Source organism: Simochromis diagramma, unplaced genomic scaffold (genome assembly GCF_900408965.1).
Source record: "Simochromis diagramma unplaced genomic scaffold, fSimDia1.1 OVJJ01000816.1, whole genome shotgun sequence".
Classification (NCBI taxonomy): Eukaryota; Metazoa; Chordata; class Actinopteri; order Cichliformes; family Cichlidae; genus Simochromis; species Simochromis diagramma.
In genome coordinates, this window is record NW_024386908.1 from 1481746 (window position 1) to 1502331 (window position 20586).

General features: G+C 42.2%; 1 protein-coding gene across 3 annotated transcripts in view; it reads left to right on the forward strand.

The window, feature by feature from the left end:
* The first annotated feature begins 1514 nt into the window (after positions 1 to 1514).
* The window catches only part of sgip1a (SH3GL interacting endocytic adaptor 1a), a 71613-nt gene continuing 52541 nt past the window's right edge, over positions 1515 to 20586 (forward strand). Inside the window, exons 1-4 of one of the 3 annotated variants that reach the window (XM_040035077.1) lie at positions 1515 to 1694; positions 2317 to 2361; positions 12946 to 13021; positions 18119 to 18163. In XM_040035077.1, the coding sequence (XP_039891011.1) occupies positions 12979 to 13021; positions 18119 to 18163 (88 nt within the window). In that variant the 5' untranslated portion in view covers positions 1515 to 1694; positions 2317 to 2361; positions 12946 to 12978. Of the gene's footprint in view, positions 1695 to 2316; positions 2362 to 12945; positions 13022 to 16738; positions 17151 to 17376; positions 17417 to 18118; positions 18164 to 20586 lie in introns of those variants that run through there. The other 2 variants (XM_040035078.1, XM_040035079.1) reach the window with 2 other exon arrangements.

Here is a 20586-nt window from a genome sequence, read left to right on the forward strand (position 1 = left end):
GAATGACTACAATCTAAATGTACATGTTATGTTTGCTACACTGAATAATGCCACATTTAGTCTAGCTGTGACCAAGAACTGCAGATGGAACACACACACACACACACACACACACACACACACACACACACACACACACACACACACACACACACACACACAAAGCCATTGCCTTTAGGCGCAAATGTTCATCTAAAAGATAAGTTAAACCTGTAGCGACAAAGGCACTGTTACCAGAATGCTATATTAATGCTTTGAAAAATAACAGGCTTTTCTGTATACGACTAAAGAAGAGGCTCAACGAGCAGGTGTGGTTTGCATGCTCGGGCCAAACTAGACTCGGTGTTGTTAAATAATAAAAAAACAAAATCAATGTGACCGAACAGGGAAAAGACTTTCTTGTTACGCAACACCATCAGACTGCGTGACAAAATATTGTGATTTGCTGGAGGAAATTACTTTCCTGGACGGGTTTGATTAAATATTAACCAATAGTTTGGGTGTGTGGGGAGGCTGCTGCAGCAGCTGATGGACAGATATGGATTAGACGACCGAGTGAAACAGGACCTCCAGGTGTTTCACACGTGGTATACAAATTCTGAGAAATGATGGGTGTGAAAAATGAAAATAAACAGCAAAACGTGTTACTCGCATATGTAATATCTGAATATGGTTTATTTATCTCATGAGTGTACATTGCTGAAGTCCGTAAGCGGACATCAAGACCAGTCATCTCTTTTAGAAGATTGGCAGACTACACCCGAGGCTGTTTAGCATAATCTTCTTTTCAGCGTTTGAGAGGTTAAATATCGATTACACAGCATTTTTTAAATATGGAACCCATAACCCCCATAGAGTAGGTCATTTGACACTTACTGCTGTTTTGAAGACAGTAATAACAACATGTAAAATGTATTAACTACATATATGTTAAAAAAAAAAAAAAAAAAAAAAAAAAATTCGCTTCTTCTTGTACGTTAGCCAGACTTCTAACCGGAAGTGACAACCATTTGGGGGTACAAATATATGAAAATATTTCTACCTGCTAATATTTTATAAATGTTTACAGTTCAGTATGTATGTATGACTTCACCCACGTAATTGCGTCTCGATTAGCTAAAATAATAAATAATACAAATTCCAAATTGCATAAAGCACCTAACAGGTGGAAACAAGCACACCTGTTGAATGGAAGAGTCTGGTAGCGGTAGGTAGAAAAAGAAAGAAAAAAAGAAGAAGAAAAAAAGAAGAAAGAAAAGAAGAGAGAAGGGAAAGAAAAAGAAAAAAAAGAAGAAAAAAGAGAAAAGAAAGGAAAAAGAAAGAAAAAAGAAGAGAAAAAAGAAAAGAAAAGTAGCGGTAGGTCATTTAGCGACTTTGCTTGTTATCGCCTGTCACGTGCATTACCAACGTTACTCCAATTTTATTATATTTTATTCCACTTATTTATTTGTTCATTATTTTTATTTATTTATTTTTTTAAACTATATTTATTTATTCCATTGGTTCCAGTAACAAGCAAGGTAATATGTCACTTCCGGCAGCCATCTCTTGCCTGACGGTAATTAACAACGTTTGAGTGTTTGAGTGGCTAACCCGCCGTAGTTTTCCCTGTTGAACAGGAGAAAGAGTTTGTTTGGTTTTACCCCATCAGAAAAGCTTTAAGAAGAACAGTCTCCAAAACTTTCCAAACTGCCGTAAGTATTGTAATTTTAAGGGGAAAAATAAAAGGGTAAAAGTTAACAAGCGAGTCAAAAGTAAAGCTTACTGGGATGCTTCTAACTGTCAGCTACAGGTGAAGCAATAGTACTAAACGCAAACTCATTAGTTTAATGTGTGTGTCGCGCTTTTCAAGTGGTGTGCAGGGCTTTACCTACTGTTGCTCGCTAAAACGATATAGTAAAGCTAAATGAACCATGACATATACTAAGCTAGCTTAGTCCAAAAACATGTAGCACTACTTTAAAGGTGGGCTGGTGCTCGTCACTTATACGGAGCCATTTCCACCGTTATGTATAACTCAGTAGCCATGCCTTTGACGTAGCACAGGTCCGTACTCAAACTTTAGATTGTTAAGAACATTAAAACATGGCAATGTTACTTGACTTGGGAAAGTAGGAGACTCCAGCAACAGGCCAGAAGTAACATAACTGAACTGGTTTTACATAGAATACCATAGGGTTTAAAATAAAGTAACTATGACTCAGGTACTATTTACCAACACTTACTAATATTATTGATCCACTTGTATTCATTGAGGTCCTGTAAAGAACATCTTGCTTACTAGAAATGTAACTGAAACCTTTTTTGTTTTTTTAGTAACAGGAACCACACCAGGGAATCTCAGGGACAGAAACTAATCTCGTGAGTTATAGCTGTGCAAGTTCACATGAATGATGCGTGCACATTAAATCAGCATTGCGGTGCATTTTACCATTCTTTTTTTTTTTTTACCTATAAAGTGTCGTACCAGAGTATGTTTTTGCCCAAGGCCTTTACATTTTAAAACTCAGCTGATTAACTGTGGTCCTTAAAGATTCTTCCTTTATTTGAGTATGAATGTTTGCCGTTGACCTCTTTGACCCATCTTAGTTGTGAAACCAGAAAGATAGAAGTGTATTTGTCGGTGATTAAAACACTTGGGACCTTCTTTCCAGCAGCATTTCAAATGCACAGTCTTTTGTCCCTGATATTCACCAATGCTTTTATGAAAAGAGTGCCTTTGGGCATGCAAGCCTCTGTAGTCTGGACTGGCTCAGTTGCAGACATTAGTCACCAAGGGTCTTGAGTTCAGCGCTCCCCTGTCAGCGTTTTGGAGCAGCACAATGGAGACAATAGCAGCTAGTTCACGTTCATTACACAATGTTCCAATCCAGCTCATGCTGTGGGAGAGCCGGAGAAGGGAAATGGTGACTTTTGATTAAATGGTTGAGTAATTGTGTTTTGCCATTAGCGTACTGCAGTCGATTCATTCATGTCGATGTTGACTGAGCTCAATGCATCGTGAGGTTTGGCTCAGCATTTGTTAGGGAAATTTACAGGAAAATCTGATGGAGTATGTTTTGTAAGAACGGCGGTGTTTATGCCTACGGAGGGGGGCGGGTAGTCGAATCAAAATACAAAAGGCCAGCCTGTACGTCATAAACATGTGATGGAATCCGTGTCCGTTCAACGTGCATTTTTTCAGTTTGTCATTTAAAACTGGTGTTGCTGCATGTGATGATTCTCACACAGCTACCTGAGGCGGAGGGCTGGCTCATATTCTGTCACTTCCGTCCTGCATCAGCGGTGGCACCGGCGTAAACACGTGTGAGAAAGTAGCAGTTAAGTCAGATCCTCTGAGAGAAAGTGTTGAAGCATATTTATTCAAATTAAGACTTGGCCAAAAGTCGTGCAGCCGGTGCTTTGAAACAAAAACGTGTAGACCTCACAGGAGGGGACACGAGGCACTTCAAAAATCCTGAATAGAAACCTGTTACAGAATTTTGTTATAGCAAAGAAAAAAGTTGTCCCTTCCCCCAAATGAACCAGTGAAACAGTTGAACTGGCAACTGTGTTGTTACTTTGACACATGTGAAAATAGGTCATGACTGCTTCAGATGTGTAGTGGCATGCATCTCTGTAGTGTCTCGGTGATGGTAATGAAGTCGGTATGTTGTGTAGCCCGACACATTTGTCATAACTAGGCTGTAATTTAGATCAGGATGGGTAACAAACATGAAACCTTTGAAACGGCTTGTATGCTGCTTCTTTACATGCAGTTTTTATTTCTTATTCACCGTTGACATTAAACTTATGTTTGTGTGTATAGTCATCAAAAGAACTGCCCAGAGGCACGACCATGGTGGCTGCCAAGCGGCGAGACCTGATAGTGAAAGGGCTTTGTTGTAGGTACAGCTCCAAGTTTGGGGGTATCATGTTGAGACAGAGCCCTGCTGCACATGTGAGTGTTGGAAGTCGAGTGAGTTCACGTAGAGGTTATTGATATGTGGGAAACACTGTGGGGGAGAGAAGGGGTTGCCAAGTTTGAGGATAATGAATGAGGTTTTGGGTGTTGTTTGCCTGGGAAATTCAGACTGGGAAACTTTCTGATCCCCGTTTCCTGTGTTGTTCTGTGGAAACCCTTAAATGCACAAATATTATTAGGCAGTGGAATCTGTGCTCCGACCACGAAGGCAATACTGTGTCCATGTTTCACAATATAGGGGATGGACACACGCAGCATTACAAACTGATAATCTTTATTTGTTCTGTCAGAAACTAGTTTTCCAGGGGCTTCTTGTCATGTGCAAAATTCAGTAAATGTATTCATTTTATTTTCCCTCTCAAAAATTAATTAAAGGAATCATTAAAAAAGGCGTGTGCAGATAAATTGGTAGCACCTGCATAAGACGACGACCTTTGAGTGACGTTGAACTAGTAACTAAATCTGTTTTTGTGTATTATTCCCTCTGAAACATTGCTGTGGATACATTAAAATATATCCTCAGCTTGACGCTTGCATGATTAAATGCAGAGAGTGGTGGTGGTGTTACTGCTGGAGGAGGAGTGAGTCATTCATGCTGTCTTAGCCATAGGGGGAAGCCTTATGTTGTACTGTGGAGTCTTCTTTCACTCAGTTTGGCTGTCGGTATGTTTTCTGCATGGCTTGCCCACCATCCCTTCAGTTGCATTATTATTTATCTGTACATTTGTTTCTGGCTGGAGTTATTTAGGGGGTTTTCCGAATGGGATGAGGGAGCCAGTCAGTCAGTGTTTATGAGCAGTGATCCCTCATCCTGCTCGATTGTTTTTCTTTAGCCTGATGAGTGGAAATGTTCTGTGTTGCAGAGTTTTGGACTCTCCTGTCCAGCTGAAACTTGTTAGAAAAAAACTGAAGGAAAAGGGGAGACTGTCTTGGGATTGCATATCTATTTCAGGACCTAAGCTGATACCAGAGTTTATTTATTGTCACCGATATGTACACATGGTTTAAGTACAGACTTATTTTTCCTGTGTGAAATTGAAGGTGTTATATATAAATATATATAGTGGTAGTTGTTCTGTGAGCACCACTGATGCTGCTCAGTTAACCATTAGATGATCCTTAAAATCCTGACTCTTTTTACCGAAGGACAAAAAATGCCACCTTCCCAGCAAATGCGGTAAAAATATTATATAGTAACTTTTTTTTTTAACTTTAAAATACTCAATGTTTTAAAACTACTTCAGCCTGAAAAATAATTTCAAATATTAAGTATAATTTTTGCGATTTCACCCTTTAAAGCCCAGTATGTTTACATAATTCCACTGTTTTCTATTGAAAAAGCAAAAACAATTTCCATAAAATACATTTCGAGGAATATTTGATTGGTTTTATTAGGCCCTTAGATGAGTCAATGATTGGCAGCAACATGTGTTTTTATTTTTTTTGTAATGTCAGATTAAAAGAAAATAAAACCTGACGCTCGTGATCCTAAGGACAAAAAAATGGCAGCTTCGCAAAAACTGCTGTAAAAATACTATGATGTAATATTTTTTCCCACTTTAAATGACTCAGTCTTTTAAAACTACTTCAGAGTAAATGCAACTATTAAATATATTTAATCATATTTTAACCATATAAAGGCCTGTATGTTTACGTAGCTCTACGTGGAGTAAATGGACAGACTGCTGTCTTTGCAATCAAGGTTCCCATATGGTGCTGCCAGCTCGTCTCTTTCTGTCTGTGCAAAAGTCACACTGCCCTTAAGTTTGATGATGAGAGGGGCTCGCAGCAGCACCCTGCAGATTTGAACTGATTCATTTTTTGCCCTGTAAACATTGTCCAAAATGAGCCTATAGTTCCTCTGTGTCCACATAAGCCACTGAGTGTTTCCTGTGCAGGTTTGTCCAGGTCACAATTTACTGCAGGATTTCGTCCATCACAGTGGTGCGTAGCCGGTGGCATGGTGTTGTGTAGGTCCCGGGATCAAACCTCTGGCTGCTGGGACGTAGCAGAGCATTACAGTTTTTGCGGGAGACTAAGATATGGAGTCAGTCCGACCTGTCACTGCTTCAACAGTCTCCTCTCCACTCTCACCTTCAGATGGGTCAGTTGAACTTCAGCTGGTCTGTTTCTACCTCTGATGCCTCCTCCATGTCAGCCTCGGACTCCTCAGAGGAGGATGAGGCGGCATCTTCACACTCGGAGTGCACAATCATTTCCAGAGCCTCCTGTGTGCTGTAAGGTCTTGCACTACTGCTCAGACTTCTAACCGTGGCTGCAGTCCAGCTGCACAAACTACTTAAACGAGAACCAATATAAAGTCCAATTTTGTTTTGGTTCTTGATGTTGAGATATTTTTCAAGCTCTGAAAGGTTACTCATCATTTACTGTTTTTAAATGAGCTTGAAACGCAGAGTGTGGCCTTTGAAGAGAAAAGGCTCGAAGGTGGTATTTTGGTCCCCGCAGAGATATGAATACACGCTCAAACACACACACCATTATCTAACATCAATGATGGCACACTTATCATTTCCCTTGCAGAAAACAGAAAAAATGTGACATTTTGCTGCTTGCTTTGAATGGTAAAAAGTAGCGCCACCTGGTGGACAGTAATCCAAAATAAAATTTTAACATAAAGGAGTGCATTAGTTGATGTCAACATGAATGTGGTCATTTTTTTGCCTGAAATGTGGCGGTTTTGCGTAGCTTAGCCATTTTTAGATATTCTAAGGAGCTGAGACAAATAAAATATTTTTAAACTCTTCTAGTAAATATGAGCTATTCATTCAGCACAGTCAAAATAGGATGAAAATTAAAAAAGGAATGGCACAAAATGTCCCCAGGATCCTCTGAGAGTTTAAAGGTAGAGAATTTACTGGAAGTGAGGAGTTTGGGTGAGCTGTGTGTGCGTGGGTGAGCTGTGGCTTTCTGTGAGGAAGAAGAGTGTGCTTTATTTTTTGACACACAGGAGCTTCTGTGAAACAAGTCGGAGATAAGTAACACAGAGCTGTGTATGCGCCTTTGTATGCCAGTGTAACGGCAGACGCAAGTATGTGATGTGTATTTATATATAGATAAGTAGACTCGCCTCCCTTGTGGTGTGTCACTTTCAGTCGTGGAAAGGAGTCGAGATCTTGGAGCAACTTTTGCTGCGCTTGAACACAGGATGACACATTGCAGGCTGGCACAGCGCTGCTGTCAAATGTCACAGAAGGAATCTTGTAAAAATGCTTTTAGACAGCAAGCATCTGCATCCATCGTCTTCAAAGGCAACGTGATAGCAAACGCTAAGATCACCAAGAGTGTCCCGGGCCTTTGCCCTGTCGAGCAGGCACAGCTGTACGAGACTGCTCTCGGCGTTCGTGGTTCAACGTTTTCAGCTTGCTGCTGTGGCGAATTCTGTAGCCATGGCAACCAAAGGGAGGCAAAGACTACAGGGGCTGATATTATTATGTCTGAGTTTCTTTTTGCCTCCTCGGGAGCACAGAATAGACGGATCAATAAAAAGAAAGCGTCTGTCAGCAACATCAGGACGTTCAGAACCAACCAGCAGCATCAGGACACGAAGCTGAGGCAGCAGCTCTGGTGCAGCATGTATACCACGAGCTGCTGCAATCCACTGTCAGCTTACATTTATTAAAACCTATAGTGGGAATTGGTATAACAGCCAGTTCAGCGTGAACTGGGAATAGCCAAGCTCAATAATAACTGCTGTCCCATAGTTGTATTTGGTACAGATAAAGTAAACAGTAAATTATCTTTTCCTCAGCAGAGTGGAAGGAGCTAGGAAATGCTAGTGTTGGCTAGAGTACTAGCTTTCTTGCCATCAGACTGGGGGTGGGTTTTGATTATCGATCTATCGATTAAAATTGATTCTAGCTTGAATAACGTGATATCGATGCATTAAAATCCTGAATCGATTTTTTTTTTTTTAAAAATTGGGTAAAGATCGTGGCTCAAGAGTCGGGAGTTCGTCTTGTTATCGTAAGATTGTCGGTTCGAGCCCCGGCTCGGACAGGCTTGGTCGTTGTGTCCTTGGGCAAGACACTTCATCTACCGCCTACTGGTGTTGGCCAGAGGGCCCGATGGCGCCAGTGTCCGGCAGCCTCGCCTCTGTCAGTGCGCCCCAGGGCAGCTGTGGCTACAATGTAGCTGCCATCACCAGTGTGTGAATGGGTCGATGACTGGATGTGTAAAGCGCTTTGGGGTCCATAGGGACTAGTAAAGCTGTACAAATACAGGCCGTTTACCATTTAATATAAATTTATTTTGCCCGAAACGCCAGAATCTCAGGTTAAATCTCACAAAATTTCAACAACCACCAAACAGCTAAAACAGTAAATGAGAGCAGGAACACGGATTCTGCACAAAGACGTAAACACAAAGCGCGGACCCGCCGACGCATCAGAATCAGTGAGATGTCGCCTTTCTCACCCGACGCCACGGACACGGTCGGGGCTGGAAGCCGACAGCTCGCTGATTTTGAAGCGTCGGCGGGCGCTTTGTGTTTACGCCCTTTTTGTGCTGATTCTGAAGCTGCAGGTTTGATCTCTCCAAACAATATTGACTGAACCAGCAGCAAAAGAAGATCCAAACTACGCTTCACATAAACATCGTCATGAATTCCCTCTGACTTTTGCTGTTTCGCTTCTACCATGATAACACATGATCACACTTCATGCACAGCTCTCTCTCTCTCTCTACTTCACGAACAGTTTACTGTCTAAAAATCGTTTACTGTCGAAATCGAATCGATTCTAGAAATCAGTGACGATACCCAGCCCTACATCAGACTTTTTGACATGTGGAGTTGTTTGGCATGTGTTATCGTTGGTTTTAGACGAGTTGTCATGTGTTTGGAAGCTTTTATAGCGGGTACAGCAGTTATCACCAACCCTCCTTTGTTGCTCTTCTCTGTATTTATTTCCGGCCCTCCTCTCGGTCCATGACAGTAGATGAAATGGTTATTAATGACTGCAACATACAGTAAGCTGTCTCCCTCTGTGCACATACATTTTGTAAATACTGTCTTAAGTTTCCCGAGTGAGTCTTGGATTAGTGAGGTACCCTAGTATTGTTCATCTAATGAAACTACGGTAAAATGTTGCTGAGAATGACTAAATGGGATTACCCAGCCACCCACAGGCAGACTCCACCTTACAAGTATTTAGTTGATGACTCATACGGTGATATCGATCACCTGTTTTTTCCAGGGACTAGAGAACTGAAGTGACTGTGGAGAACCTGGTTTGTGCTTTGTTGAGCAGGAATGTTACTTTGATTACTGGGTTTGTGACTTTGTGACTTTGTCGTTGTCCTAAGTCAGAAACTAAGTTAATTCTTCTCCCTCTGAAGCGTTGTAAGATCCAGAAGTTCTTTTTTTTAACTACTATTTTAAGATGCTTCATAAATTATAGCTCCAGTTAAATGCGTCATTGGGAGGCCCATCCTGGCTCCTATCAGCACATCACAGATTCTACACACACACACACACACACAGAAAAACACACAAAACCTACATTAGACGCATCCTTGTGGGTGTCACACCAAAATAGAGCGAGCCAGTAAGCAAGCGTAGGCAAATTCTGTCTTTTTCCCCAACTGTAAGTATGTATTAAACTATGGATTTCATTCGTGTGAGTTTTTAGCTCAAAGTCTCCTTTATGAAGGATGCGGATCTCTTACGTAGAGCCAGAGCCTCCAAATAAATGTAATGCAAGTTAAAAACGTAGTCGGTTTAAATTATCCAAAGAGTCGGACAGTATAGAAGTCGCATCTGTGCTATTTCTGCCGTTGTGTGAAATAGTCCTTTGAAACTCCCTTCAGTGAGTTCATCTGGCTCCATTCTGTCATCTCAGCCTGGCTGTCCAAGCAAAGTACGGTACTCTTGGGAGTGGCCTAATTTAAACCGCTCCACTGTTTATAGATATAAGCTGATCGTATAGCGAGTTTGCTCTGTGTTTATTTAGGTCTGGGGCCTCTGTGAAGATGATCACTGGTGTGAATAAGAAGGACACACCAGTGTTGACGTCCTGGAGACCATTAGGTAGACGGCAGAGCTGACCAGTTCAGGATCAGAGACATGAGCTCATCTCTTCCATCCCCTGTTCTCAGGCTGAAGAGAGAACTGGGTTTTAATGGGGGCCTCTAGCAGGGGGTTGACTCGGGAAGGGGTTTCGGGTTAGCAGGAATGCAGCGAGAAGACAACGGCGTAGATTTTCAGGCTAAACTATGGAGTGAATTTGAGTTTTGGCTTGCACATAAAGTATGCACACATGCCAGTCTAACAATCGAACAGATATTTATTCCACTGACCCGACACCAAAAATGATGTAGCATACAGAAGAGAAATACTGGGATACATGTGTTTTATTCTAACTTGGCTTTAGATAATAGCCCCAGTGGCATCAGACTAAACAAGACAGATTCACCCATGAGCTGTTAGTCAGCCTCCCCAGTGTAATCAAGTAATCAGGAAGTGTCTGCTAATCACACAATCTTTCATCATCTAATGTGTATGTGTGACTGCAACCCTGGGCAGGGACGCAAGTGGGGTAATGACAAAACACAGCGTGTCTGGCTGGTGGTACTAACAGACTGAGAGCATTGTGAGCGGCTGAATGGCACGTAGGCACACAACATGGCACACTGTCCTCGCCACACCTTATCGCCCTTCCCGCCTCTCCCTCTCACCGAGTGGAATGTTGTTTTGATTCGGCTGCACTCACTGCTGGCTGTTTGTTTACATTTAATGAGTGCAGGCTAATCACCGTCCCTCATCAGAGCACTTTGGAGTGGAGGGTGGAGGTTTGCAGGGATGTTTCTTCAGCAGTGTGCGGGGAAATGGCACGAGGCCTTGGGCCGTGAAACGTGACTGTTGCAGCATGAGCAAAGGGAATTCCCACTATAGATGTTTTTAACTGAGAGCCATCATATCTGTGATACTCCCGCTCTGTGTTGACATGCCTCAGGTGCAGCAAATGCTGTTGCAGGTAGGTAAAAGGTGACGAGGGACTCATGTAGAATGGTGCCGATGAAATCCATAGGCAATATTGTGTTAGGCAGAAAATGAGAGAGTCTCCATGAACAGCTGTTATTTTTACAAGAGTCTGGTGCGATGTTTGGAATTCAGCCTACACTTAAAAATATATATAAGATGATTTTAAAAAAAAATGTTTCCCCAGTATGGCCACGTGCATGCTTTTTCATGGAAATAGTGTATACTAATGTCCCACATTCCAGTGGAGTAGTGATGCATTTTAGATTTTTGAAAATGATATGTAAAGTATCATAAATGCAGTCAATATTACTGACTGTCTAATCAACAGAATGGTCTGGAACCAGCTGCTGCTGATGCAGAGAGAAAGAACAACGTGTGCAGGATTGATATTTTTGTTTGCTGGGGACACTGACGATAGAACTAGAACGTATTTGATGTATGATAAGCAGTTCAGCCTCACCGTCCCAGCGGTTTCTTGCTTGAGTAAAAGAACAGCAGTTTTCTACTAAATGTAGCCTCTATGCTGTATCCGTATAGTAACAGCGATGACCCATTTGCATTTTTCTTGTGGCTTTTTGCCGGTGGCGTGGACAGTTTTGGACCTGCAGGCAGATGCAGAGACATTTTTGAAAAATACCCAGATTTAGAGCAATACTGCACCCAGCAGGCGAAAGGCATGAGCAAAGGTGGCGAGAAAGTAGGTCAGAGGGAGGGAAGCGGTGGGTGTTTGTTAGTGGGTAGGGGTAGATGCACATACAGAGCAGAAACGGTGCAGAGGGTGGTGGGAAGGATGGATGGGGTGAAGAGGGTTGAGGAAGAATTATTTTCTCTATCTTCTGCAGCTTGCTGCCATCTGGGACGTAAACCAAATGTGCCAGAAAGAGCTTTCTTGCCCATAGTCTATATTTGAGTAGTTAGCACTGTTTATCCAAACTCTTAACAGACTGCTCTGCTCTAAGAAGAGACATTTGCAGGACTTTGCAGCAGTGTGTCAGTGCTGTCACCTCTGTTTTAATCATAACGTTTAAAATGAAATTGATGTTCGTGTGATCAGCTGTTGTTACTGGAACTATTACTGTAGGTGTGAGCCTACATGTGATCATGTCTGCATCCCTTTTGTCGATCTATTGTTTCATAATTGTGTCTTACTTTGTTACCTTTGTTACTGCTCATGTTTTATGACTAATCACACACCACGCAGGTGCAAGTCTATGTGGAACAGAGGGGTCGAGAGGTATTTTATGGAGAATAAAGTACTGTGTTTAAGTGACCAGTAGGTGGCACCACTAGCATGTGCACTTTTGGAGTTTGAAGCAAGTTCAACCCGTCAGTTCACCTGAGATTGCCACATGCCAATTTGGATCCACTTAAACTGGAAGAGAGAAGAAATGTAGCTAATCAAGCTTGGGGGCCATGTTTTAGAATGATGGACAAATTTACTCTGCACATCTTTTATATCTATATATGTTTGTACTTTATAGTTTAACTTGAAACTGTAGTTTGTTAGTTTTGGTTAGTCTGTGAATCTGTCAATGCGTTCAGCATCTCAAATCTAAACAGGCTAATTTAGACATTTTTGAAATGCTGAATCTTTCCCCTGTTGGAAATCACAATAATAAATTGCAGATGAAACAGTTGCATGATTAAGATGCATATGCTGTCTTCTGCACTGCAGAACTTAGGCAGAATTCGATGAAACCATTCCCATAGGACACGTTGACCTTCAGTGCTTGACAAATCTGTACTCGCAGGCTGAGGCTACCGTGCCCCATTACTATTCTCCACAGGTTGCGTGCATTGCTTCGCGAGTACACTTGCAGTTGTCAGCATCAGTGTACATTTGTGTTCTCCAAAGACCTTTGTTTATTAGTTATACGGTAGCCTTTGGTAAATATTCATCCTCGTCTCCCTCTTCTCTTTCCGGTGAACCGTCGTTGTCCATGTTCGTTGTCTTCCTTCTCATCCCTCTGCCTGGCTGGAGTGAGAGCAGCGGGGTCCATGGAGAGAGCTACTGATGGCTGAGGAGCTGTGCACCGGCTGGTTTCGTATCATTGCAGGTACAGTAGGTAAAACACCTTTATTTTTGCAGCAGCACATCACCTCAGCAGTTTGAGCATGGATCGACAACTTACCCTTAGAATAAAGCATGAAGGTCACCCACCACTTTCTGCATTTTTAGAATCTCAAGCGGTTTACTCACCGGTCCTGCAGTGAAGTGGACTTTATACTGCATTAGCTAATGCATGCTTGTATTGATGCATGACAACATATGAATGCTTTTGTTTATGTATCCACTGTGGCTACATGTTCACTGTGCTGTGTGGTGTGCCCTTTTTAAAAGTGTGTGTGTGTGTGTGTGTGTGTGTGTGTGTGTGTGTGTGTGTGTGTGAGAAAACAATAATAATGGATTGGATTTATATAGTACTTTTCTAGGCACCCAAAGCGCTTGACGGGAAAGCTAGAAAATAGAGCAGCATAAGTTCTTCCTATCCAGACACATGGAACTCATTTCCCATAAGCAACATTCTCTTCTACTTCCTGTATGTTCATACATCATCTACCTTTTGGTTACATTTGAAACCAAATGTATTAGAATCAGATATTACAGAATTAAAGACAGTCTCCTTAGATTACCTGCTGATAATCTGCCTTTACTGTAACATAGTCTACTGGTTTGTTAATTTAACAATACAATTAAAAAGTTAACTAATGTTATGTGATGTGTACATCATGTGCACAAAGGCAATAGCATTGGTTGTGTTTGCACTGATTTGAGGCTAGGTATAGAACAGGGCTAGGCAACTCCAGGCCTCGAGGGCCGGTGTCCTGCAGGGTTTAGATGTGTCCTTGATCCAACACAGCTGAGTTAAATGGCCAAATGACCTCCTCAACGTGTCGTAAAGTTCTCCAGAGGCCCAGTAATGAACTAATTGATTCAGATGTGTTGACTCAGGATGAGATCTAAAACCTGCAGGACACTGGCCCTCGAGGCCTGGAGTTGGACACCCCTGGTATAGAAGAACTGTAGGAGACCGATGCAGTACCATGAAAAAGTGTTTTAATATTAGACCAATATAATCTGAGTAAATAAAGAAAAAAATGCACTTTTTAAATTGTAATTTCATTTATTAAGTGGGGGAAAAGCTCTCCAAACCTACCTGGCCCTATGTTCAGTTTCACTAGCCACACCCAGACCTGATCACTAAAGTCTCCAACAGTGCATTGACTCATCCAAGAGGTCACAAAAGAACCCAGAATAACATCTGAAGGACTGCAGGACTCACTTGCTTCAGTTGAGGTAGTTCAGGTGTAGTTGAGGTGTTCACGATTCAACAATAAGAAAAAGACTGGGCAAAAATGGCATCATCATTAACTGCTGTGGCAGCGCTAATTAGCTGCATAATCATCATACATGGCTCTCTTGTATTAGAAATAAGAAATATTGTTTGAATTGCCAACTTGCTCGTGGAAACAAATGAACTATATGTTAATGGTACTACACTACAGTGAGTTAATGGTGCCAGATTTCTGATTCAGAAGCATCGAAGTTCCAGCACCAGCACAAACTGTTAAATATCTGTCATGGTGCTCTGTAGGCACTAGATGACAGTGTAGGAGAAGATGTTTGTCTTGAGGCAAACATAACCGAGCATGACTGATACTAGAAGAACAATGGGGGAGGAAATTGGCAAGGGATGGTGTAAGTGATAAGAAAGATGAATGGATAAAGGCAGGGAGGAGAAAAAATTACAAAGGTCACAGAGATTACTTAGCAAAGCTTTAGAGCTAGTGGGACCGGGGGTAAGATGAGGGTGTCGACCCTCTCCTTGGGGGCATCAGTGGTGGTTGATACGGAAGAGCTGGCCCTGTAGCAAGAAAAGGATGAAAGGAGGGAGAAGGCAGGTGACATAATGAATAACATAGAAGCAACTTGACAGACAGTAATGCAGTGAAAATAAGAAAGAAGCGTGAAATTATAAATGTGAGAGGAAGATTTGGAGAGAGTAGTTTTATATCACAGCAGTGTAAGAATGACCTCAGGAAGAACAGCTGCTGAAGTGCTTCAGCTAATGCTGATACTAATGAATTGAAGTTGGCCAGCTGGCTCTGCTCAAACAAGAATAACGACACGTATTTTGTCTCTTGGATTATTCTATAGTTCCATACATGCACATGTATGTATAGAACTATAGAATAGAATGCCTTTTATTGTCACTATACACATCAACAATGAGATAAAGAGCATCTCCTACTCAGTGCAGACCTGTGGGGAAAGGAGGGAGGGTACACAGTTCTGCAGCACTATATACATATGAACACTATATAAATATATAAAATGAACAAATATGCAAATAAATAGTGTTACGTGTGGTTATTGAATGAAGTATTGCACAGTGGTGATGGTAGTTGTGTAGTCTGTGTAAAGAGGGAAGTCCTTGGATTTGGGGAGGAGAACTTTTTTGGGAAGAAACCATTCGTGAGTCCGTCAGTGTTTGGGCTGATGCACCTATAGCGCCTCCCTGAGGAAGCAGGTTGAACAGGTCAAAATCAGTAGGCCTATATATGTGTATAGCATGTACCATTAATATGGGTTTGGTTTCTTACCATATGAGCCATGTTTTATTAATAAGTGTGTGAATGGGGCGTGTAGTGTAAAATGCTTTGAGTGCTCAAGCGAGGTAAAAAAGCACTATAATAGAACCAGTCCTGTTACCATTTACTGATACACCACTACTACTGTTACTACCTCTTCAGCTGCTCCTGACACTGCCAGCAGTAGAAATTAAACATGAGTAAACATTAGGGCTGCCACGATTAGTCGACTAGTCACGATTAGTCGACTATCAAAATCGTCGACGACTGATTTAATAGTCGCGTCGCGTCGTTTGAAGCTTTGTAAGATCCCAAAAGACGCAGGAATAAGTAGTAGGATTTAAGAGTGTAATAACGGACTGAGACAGAAGATGGCAGCACTGCATGTACAAGGATGCCAGCTGCCGTTAAACACCAAAGAAGAAGAAGCTCTGTCCCAGAATTCATAGCGCAGCCCAGCTCAGTTTCCAACAATGGAGGCAGCTAGTTAGTTTTAATGTTACTCTTATTATTCTTTCTGGGTCACAAAATAAACGTTTAACATATTTTCAGGCGAGAATGTAGCTGTGTAAACCTCAAATATCTGCTCAGTTTATCAAGACGCCACATATTTTCAAAAGCGCTCCGACGTTTTCGGAGACGTCTGTTACCCACTAGCTCGATAGCTAGCCGGGGGCAAGGCTCACTAGAGCCGTGAGAACACCGGACTCCCGGCATATCGTTTTCAAACCCACCGCCGTCTTTCGCTACTCAGGTTAAACATGATATATAAGTGACTTAGATAAGTTAAAAATGTTATTGTTTGGCTTTTTTCAGTATTTTATTTGTTCCTGAGTAAATCGGTTTGGCTGAGATTAAAGTTATAGTTTTTACACAGCTGAATAAACGTGAAGCAGACAGCTGATCATCAGAAGTGTGAGATGCTCGAGAGTTTACTCCGGTGTCCTGTTATATTTTAGATAGCAAGGAGTTTATTAAACTTCACCGAAACAATCTGCAAATTTCATTAAAATTTAATAAACTATCATCTTGTCTTTATTTTTAGTTAGCACAGACCTTAAACACTTAAAGCTGTAAGCTAATGATAGTTATATAAGAGCAGATGCTGCTGGTGCAATAAGCTGTACGTTTTACGTCCAGTGGATGATGATCTGATTAGTCGACTAATCGCAAAAATAATCAGTGACTAGTCGACTATCAAAATAATCGTTTGTGGCAGCCCTAGTAAACACGTCTTTTCCAGACTTAAAGACCAATGGGTACAAATTACCCAGTGTCTGCATTTGTGGCTCATTGTTATTCTTTTCTTCCTTTTTCGCCCAGTAAAATCTCACTTTGCTGTTTGATTTGTCACATTTGCCCCCACCCCCCTTCACTCTCCACCCTCTCATAGAAAATTAATCAGCGCGCACACACAAACACCAGCACACACCCCTCTCTGGAGGCTGGTCTGTCATCGGCTCTTCCTGTTTGTTGGCTGCAGCTGTAGCCTGCGTTGCCGTGACGTCGCACCGGTCGATTCTCATCCCAGTGCGGTGGGAAAGCACAGAGACAGAAAAAGGCAGCCAAATGAGACAGACTAGCAGAGAGACGGTAAGGTGGGAGGGAGCGGGGAGAGGAGCAGAGTGAAACTGCACCGATATTCCAAAGAGGGCGGGACACGGAGGCAGTTACTAGAGAATTAGGCGCTGTGCAGGACGGTGCAGGGCAAGGATTTTGCGCAGTAGTGACTTAATATAGAGCACGTTTATATTTTTGTATCAACATGGGTTGTCACTTTACTCATACCCTCATTATTCTCTGTGTGACCAAAAAATAGACTCATGCCTGGGTACCTCGGCACACTGCACTGACATAAGGTAGGGTGAAGGGTAGCTGTGTAAGCATGTGTGTGTATGGTTACTCTGTTTGTGTGGCTTCTATATTTAAACCTCACATATCTGTTTGCTTCCTCGGATGCTCTACATGTAAACATGTAAATGCGCACCGGTTTTTGTCAAGTAAGAGAGGTTACTAATGTAGCCTTCTCTCTTTGGGGACAGTGTCAGGAGATTCAAGCTGTAAGCCATGTGACTGCACAAAGAGCTGCAGGGATTGGCTAAGGTCATCTGTGACCTCAGCATACTGCCTCAGCCACCCCCCCCCCCCCCCTCCTCCAAACACACACACACACAACCCTCCCTCTAAATCTCTCCACCTCCTTCTCCCTTCCCTGCCTCTTTCATTTTTTTCCTCCAGTTTGCTTTTTCCCTACCTCTCAGCATCCTCGGCTGTGAAGGTTTGAGCCGCAGCAGCAATAGCAGCAGCAGCAGCATCCATGGCTCCAGCTCTGATCGACACCTAAGCCGTCCCCCACCCCTCCTCTCTCTCGCTCTATCTCTCTGTCTCTCTCCCTCCTGAGCTAGTTGACAGGCGGCATCTGGGGGTGTTGGAGGTTCACAGTTAGCCAGGGCGTTAGCCACAAGCACACAGCTGTTCTGCTGCCATCAGTTCTACTGTGTTTTAGTAGCCAGGAGCTTCTTCTCTTCCCCCTCCCCTCACGACACCACCTTTCATTTCAGGCTCTTTGGAGATTGAGGAATGCAAATCTGCAACCATGATGGAAGGTAAGATCATTTTATTCTGTCTTTTTTATGCCACCCCATTTTTCTTTTGTAATTCAGGATAATCCTTAATGGCCTTGTTCTCGTGTGCTTCATCTCGTAGCAAGTGTATGAGGTATTTGAGGTTGAGATGTCAGTAGCTGTCCTTCTGTTTCGAGCACACGCATTTTGTTGACTTGCTTGTTATTCTTGGGAAAAGGGCACAGCCACTGAATATCTACAACAGAGGCACAATGGCGAAGCTAATTGAAGCGTGTGTACCTTTTTTGTGTGTGTGTGTGTGCGCACGCATATGTCTGAGAACCCCCAGCCCCCCTTTTTCCCGCTTCCCATCGTAAAGGATTATTTGGATTTATTGTGCAGGAGGGCTTATGTACCCAGCTGGCTCACTTGTATAAATTTTCTTTGTATGGTGTGCTCTGAAACGGATGCACACGCTCACTGCACTGTATGACTTTGCCGTGCGTTCACACTACATGGCTGTTTAACCCAGCACTTGTATGTTTGCACGGGCAAGTGCACGCGTACATTCGAGCCTGCCGATGGCTGGACTGAGCCGTCTCTGTGGGATTAAGCATAGTGATGAAAAAGAGAATTCATCATTGTTTTAATGTCATGTCCCTTTAATTGGTGACATCATTAGGGGCAGGCCGGTGATGTAGGAATGAATCTCTGTAGCTCTGCAGCTGGCACGCGAAACCTTCTGTTTCATATGTCTTTGATTTCCTGGATTTGGTTTGGAAGTACAGTATATAATATATTCAGTGACCAGTTGTATGTTCTATGATCAAAAATGCAAAAGATTTGAAGTGTGTACATTTTAATTGTCTTAATAAGGTAGAAATTTTCAAAAAATTGTGGATAAATGCACGAGGAAAACCAGTTATTTTGGCTCTTTTGTTTTAATGTCGGATGACCTTAGGACAAGATGGAATTACCACAGTGGCTGATGAGGACGAATCTTAGCATGCTGTCTGGTTTTATGTGTTTCTCTCAGTGTTTAAAAATAAGTGACAGCTATTGAGTCCTTTACGTTTGCTTTGTAGGCAGGTAATCCACACACGTTTACAGTAATTTGGACATTGGGATATGCTGTTCACCACGCCAGTCCCCTGATTTCTGATGGATTTGTAAGCTTGAGAGAAAATTTCAGTGTTTAAAGGTGTTGTTCTGAGTAAGTAATGGCTATTTGACCAAATGGCTTATCGCTTGACCTTAACTGTGTATTATCATGCTACTGTGTCATGAATAGGCTTACTGTCACTTACTGTCTCATGTGTCATTATACGATGAACTGTGTTGTAGGTTATGATTTATATAATGGCCATATGGCTCCACCCTTTCTGCCAGACCCTGCAATTCACTTGTAACACTGAGGCCTCTAACAATGATATCTAATAAGCTCATGCTGCTCATGCAGACGCAAATAACTCGCTTGTTTTTGAAACAAAAAAGGTAACCCTGGGTAACCTTTTCCTTCCTGTAGGCCGCAGCAGTATAATATGATTCCATGTTCAGTGTTGTACTAGGATACAGACTCGCAGTGACAGCACTGGGCAGTTGGACACTAATGGACTAAACTAGAATATGATGAGCTAATTTTTTTTAGTGTATTGTCCTGTCATAGATCACATAACTCTCTTGGGCCAAGTTATTGGGTAACCAAAAACTACAGACCATCTATAAACCACTTACCTTCCATCAGCATGGCTAGCACAGGCTTACCATGGACTAGTGAGGGCAGGATTACAGTCAGGTGTTAAAATTGGATGCTAATCCTTGTTAGCTCTGCTTTTTAAGGCCTGCGTGATTGGCCCTGAGTAACATACAGGGTAGAAGATGAGTAGTTACTTAAATGTAACCTAGAGAGAGAGGTACAGGCATTTGCTAACGTGTTGCTAATAGCAGCTAAAGTTAGCTCCTCGTAGCTGTTCTGAGAGATGGCTACTGTCTCAATCTAAAATACACATACATTGGTCTCATTAAACTGCTTACTTTTGTTTCATTTGCTAAGATAGGTAGTCACGCTGCACCTTTTAGAGAATGTTGTGCGTTTCCTTAGCTTGGTGGTCTGTTCATTGTTGGATGTTGTAGAATCAGGCCAGTTCTGAAGTGTTGTTTTGTCATCATCAGCTGCAGCAGCCATTATTCAGCTTGGCTGGAAAAGCTCAAACATAGACCAAACCGTTTCTCACTAGTGTTGTTTAAGAGACATCACAAGATGCATGTATCTCAGTTTTATTAATAAGATCCTCTGTTCGATCGTGGGAAGAGATCCTTCTGCGTGCATGGAGAGTTATCTGCTGCGGTGACCCATAAGGGAGCAGCTGAAAGTAGCTTTAGTTCTGCATGTACCGTACATTACCCGGGTCAGTCTTAACTTTCAGTTTTTAACAGTCGTTTGCAGTAAATGTCATTTGCTTTGC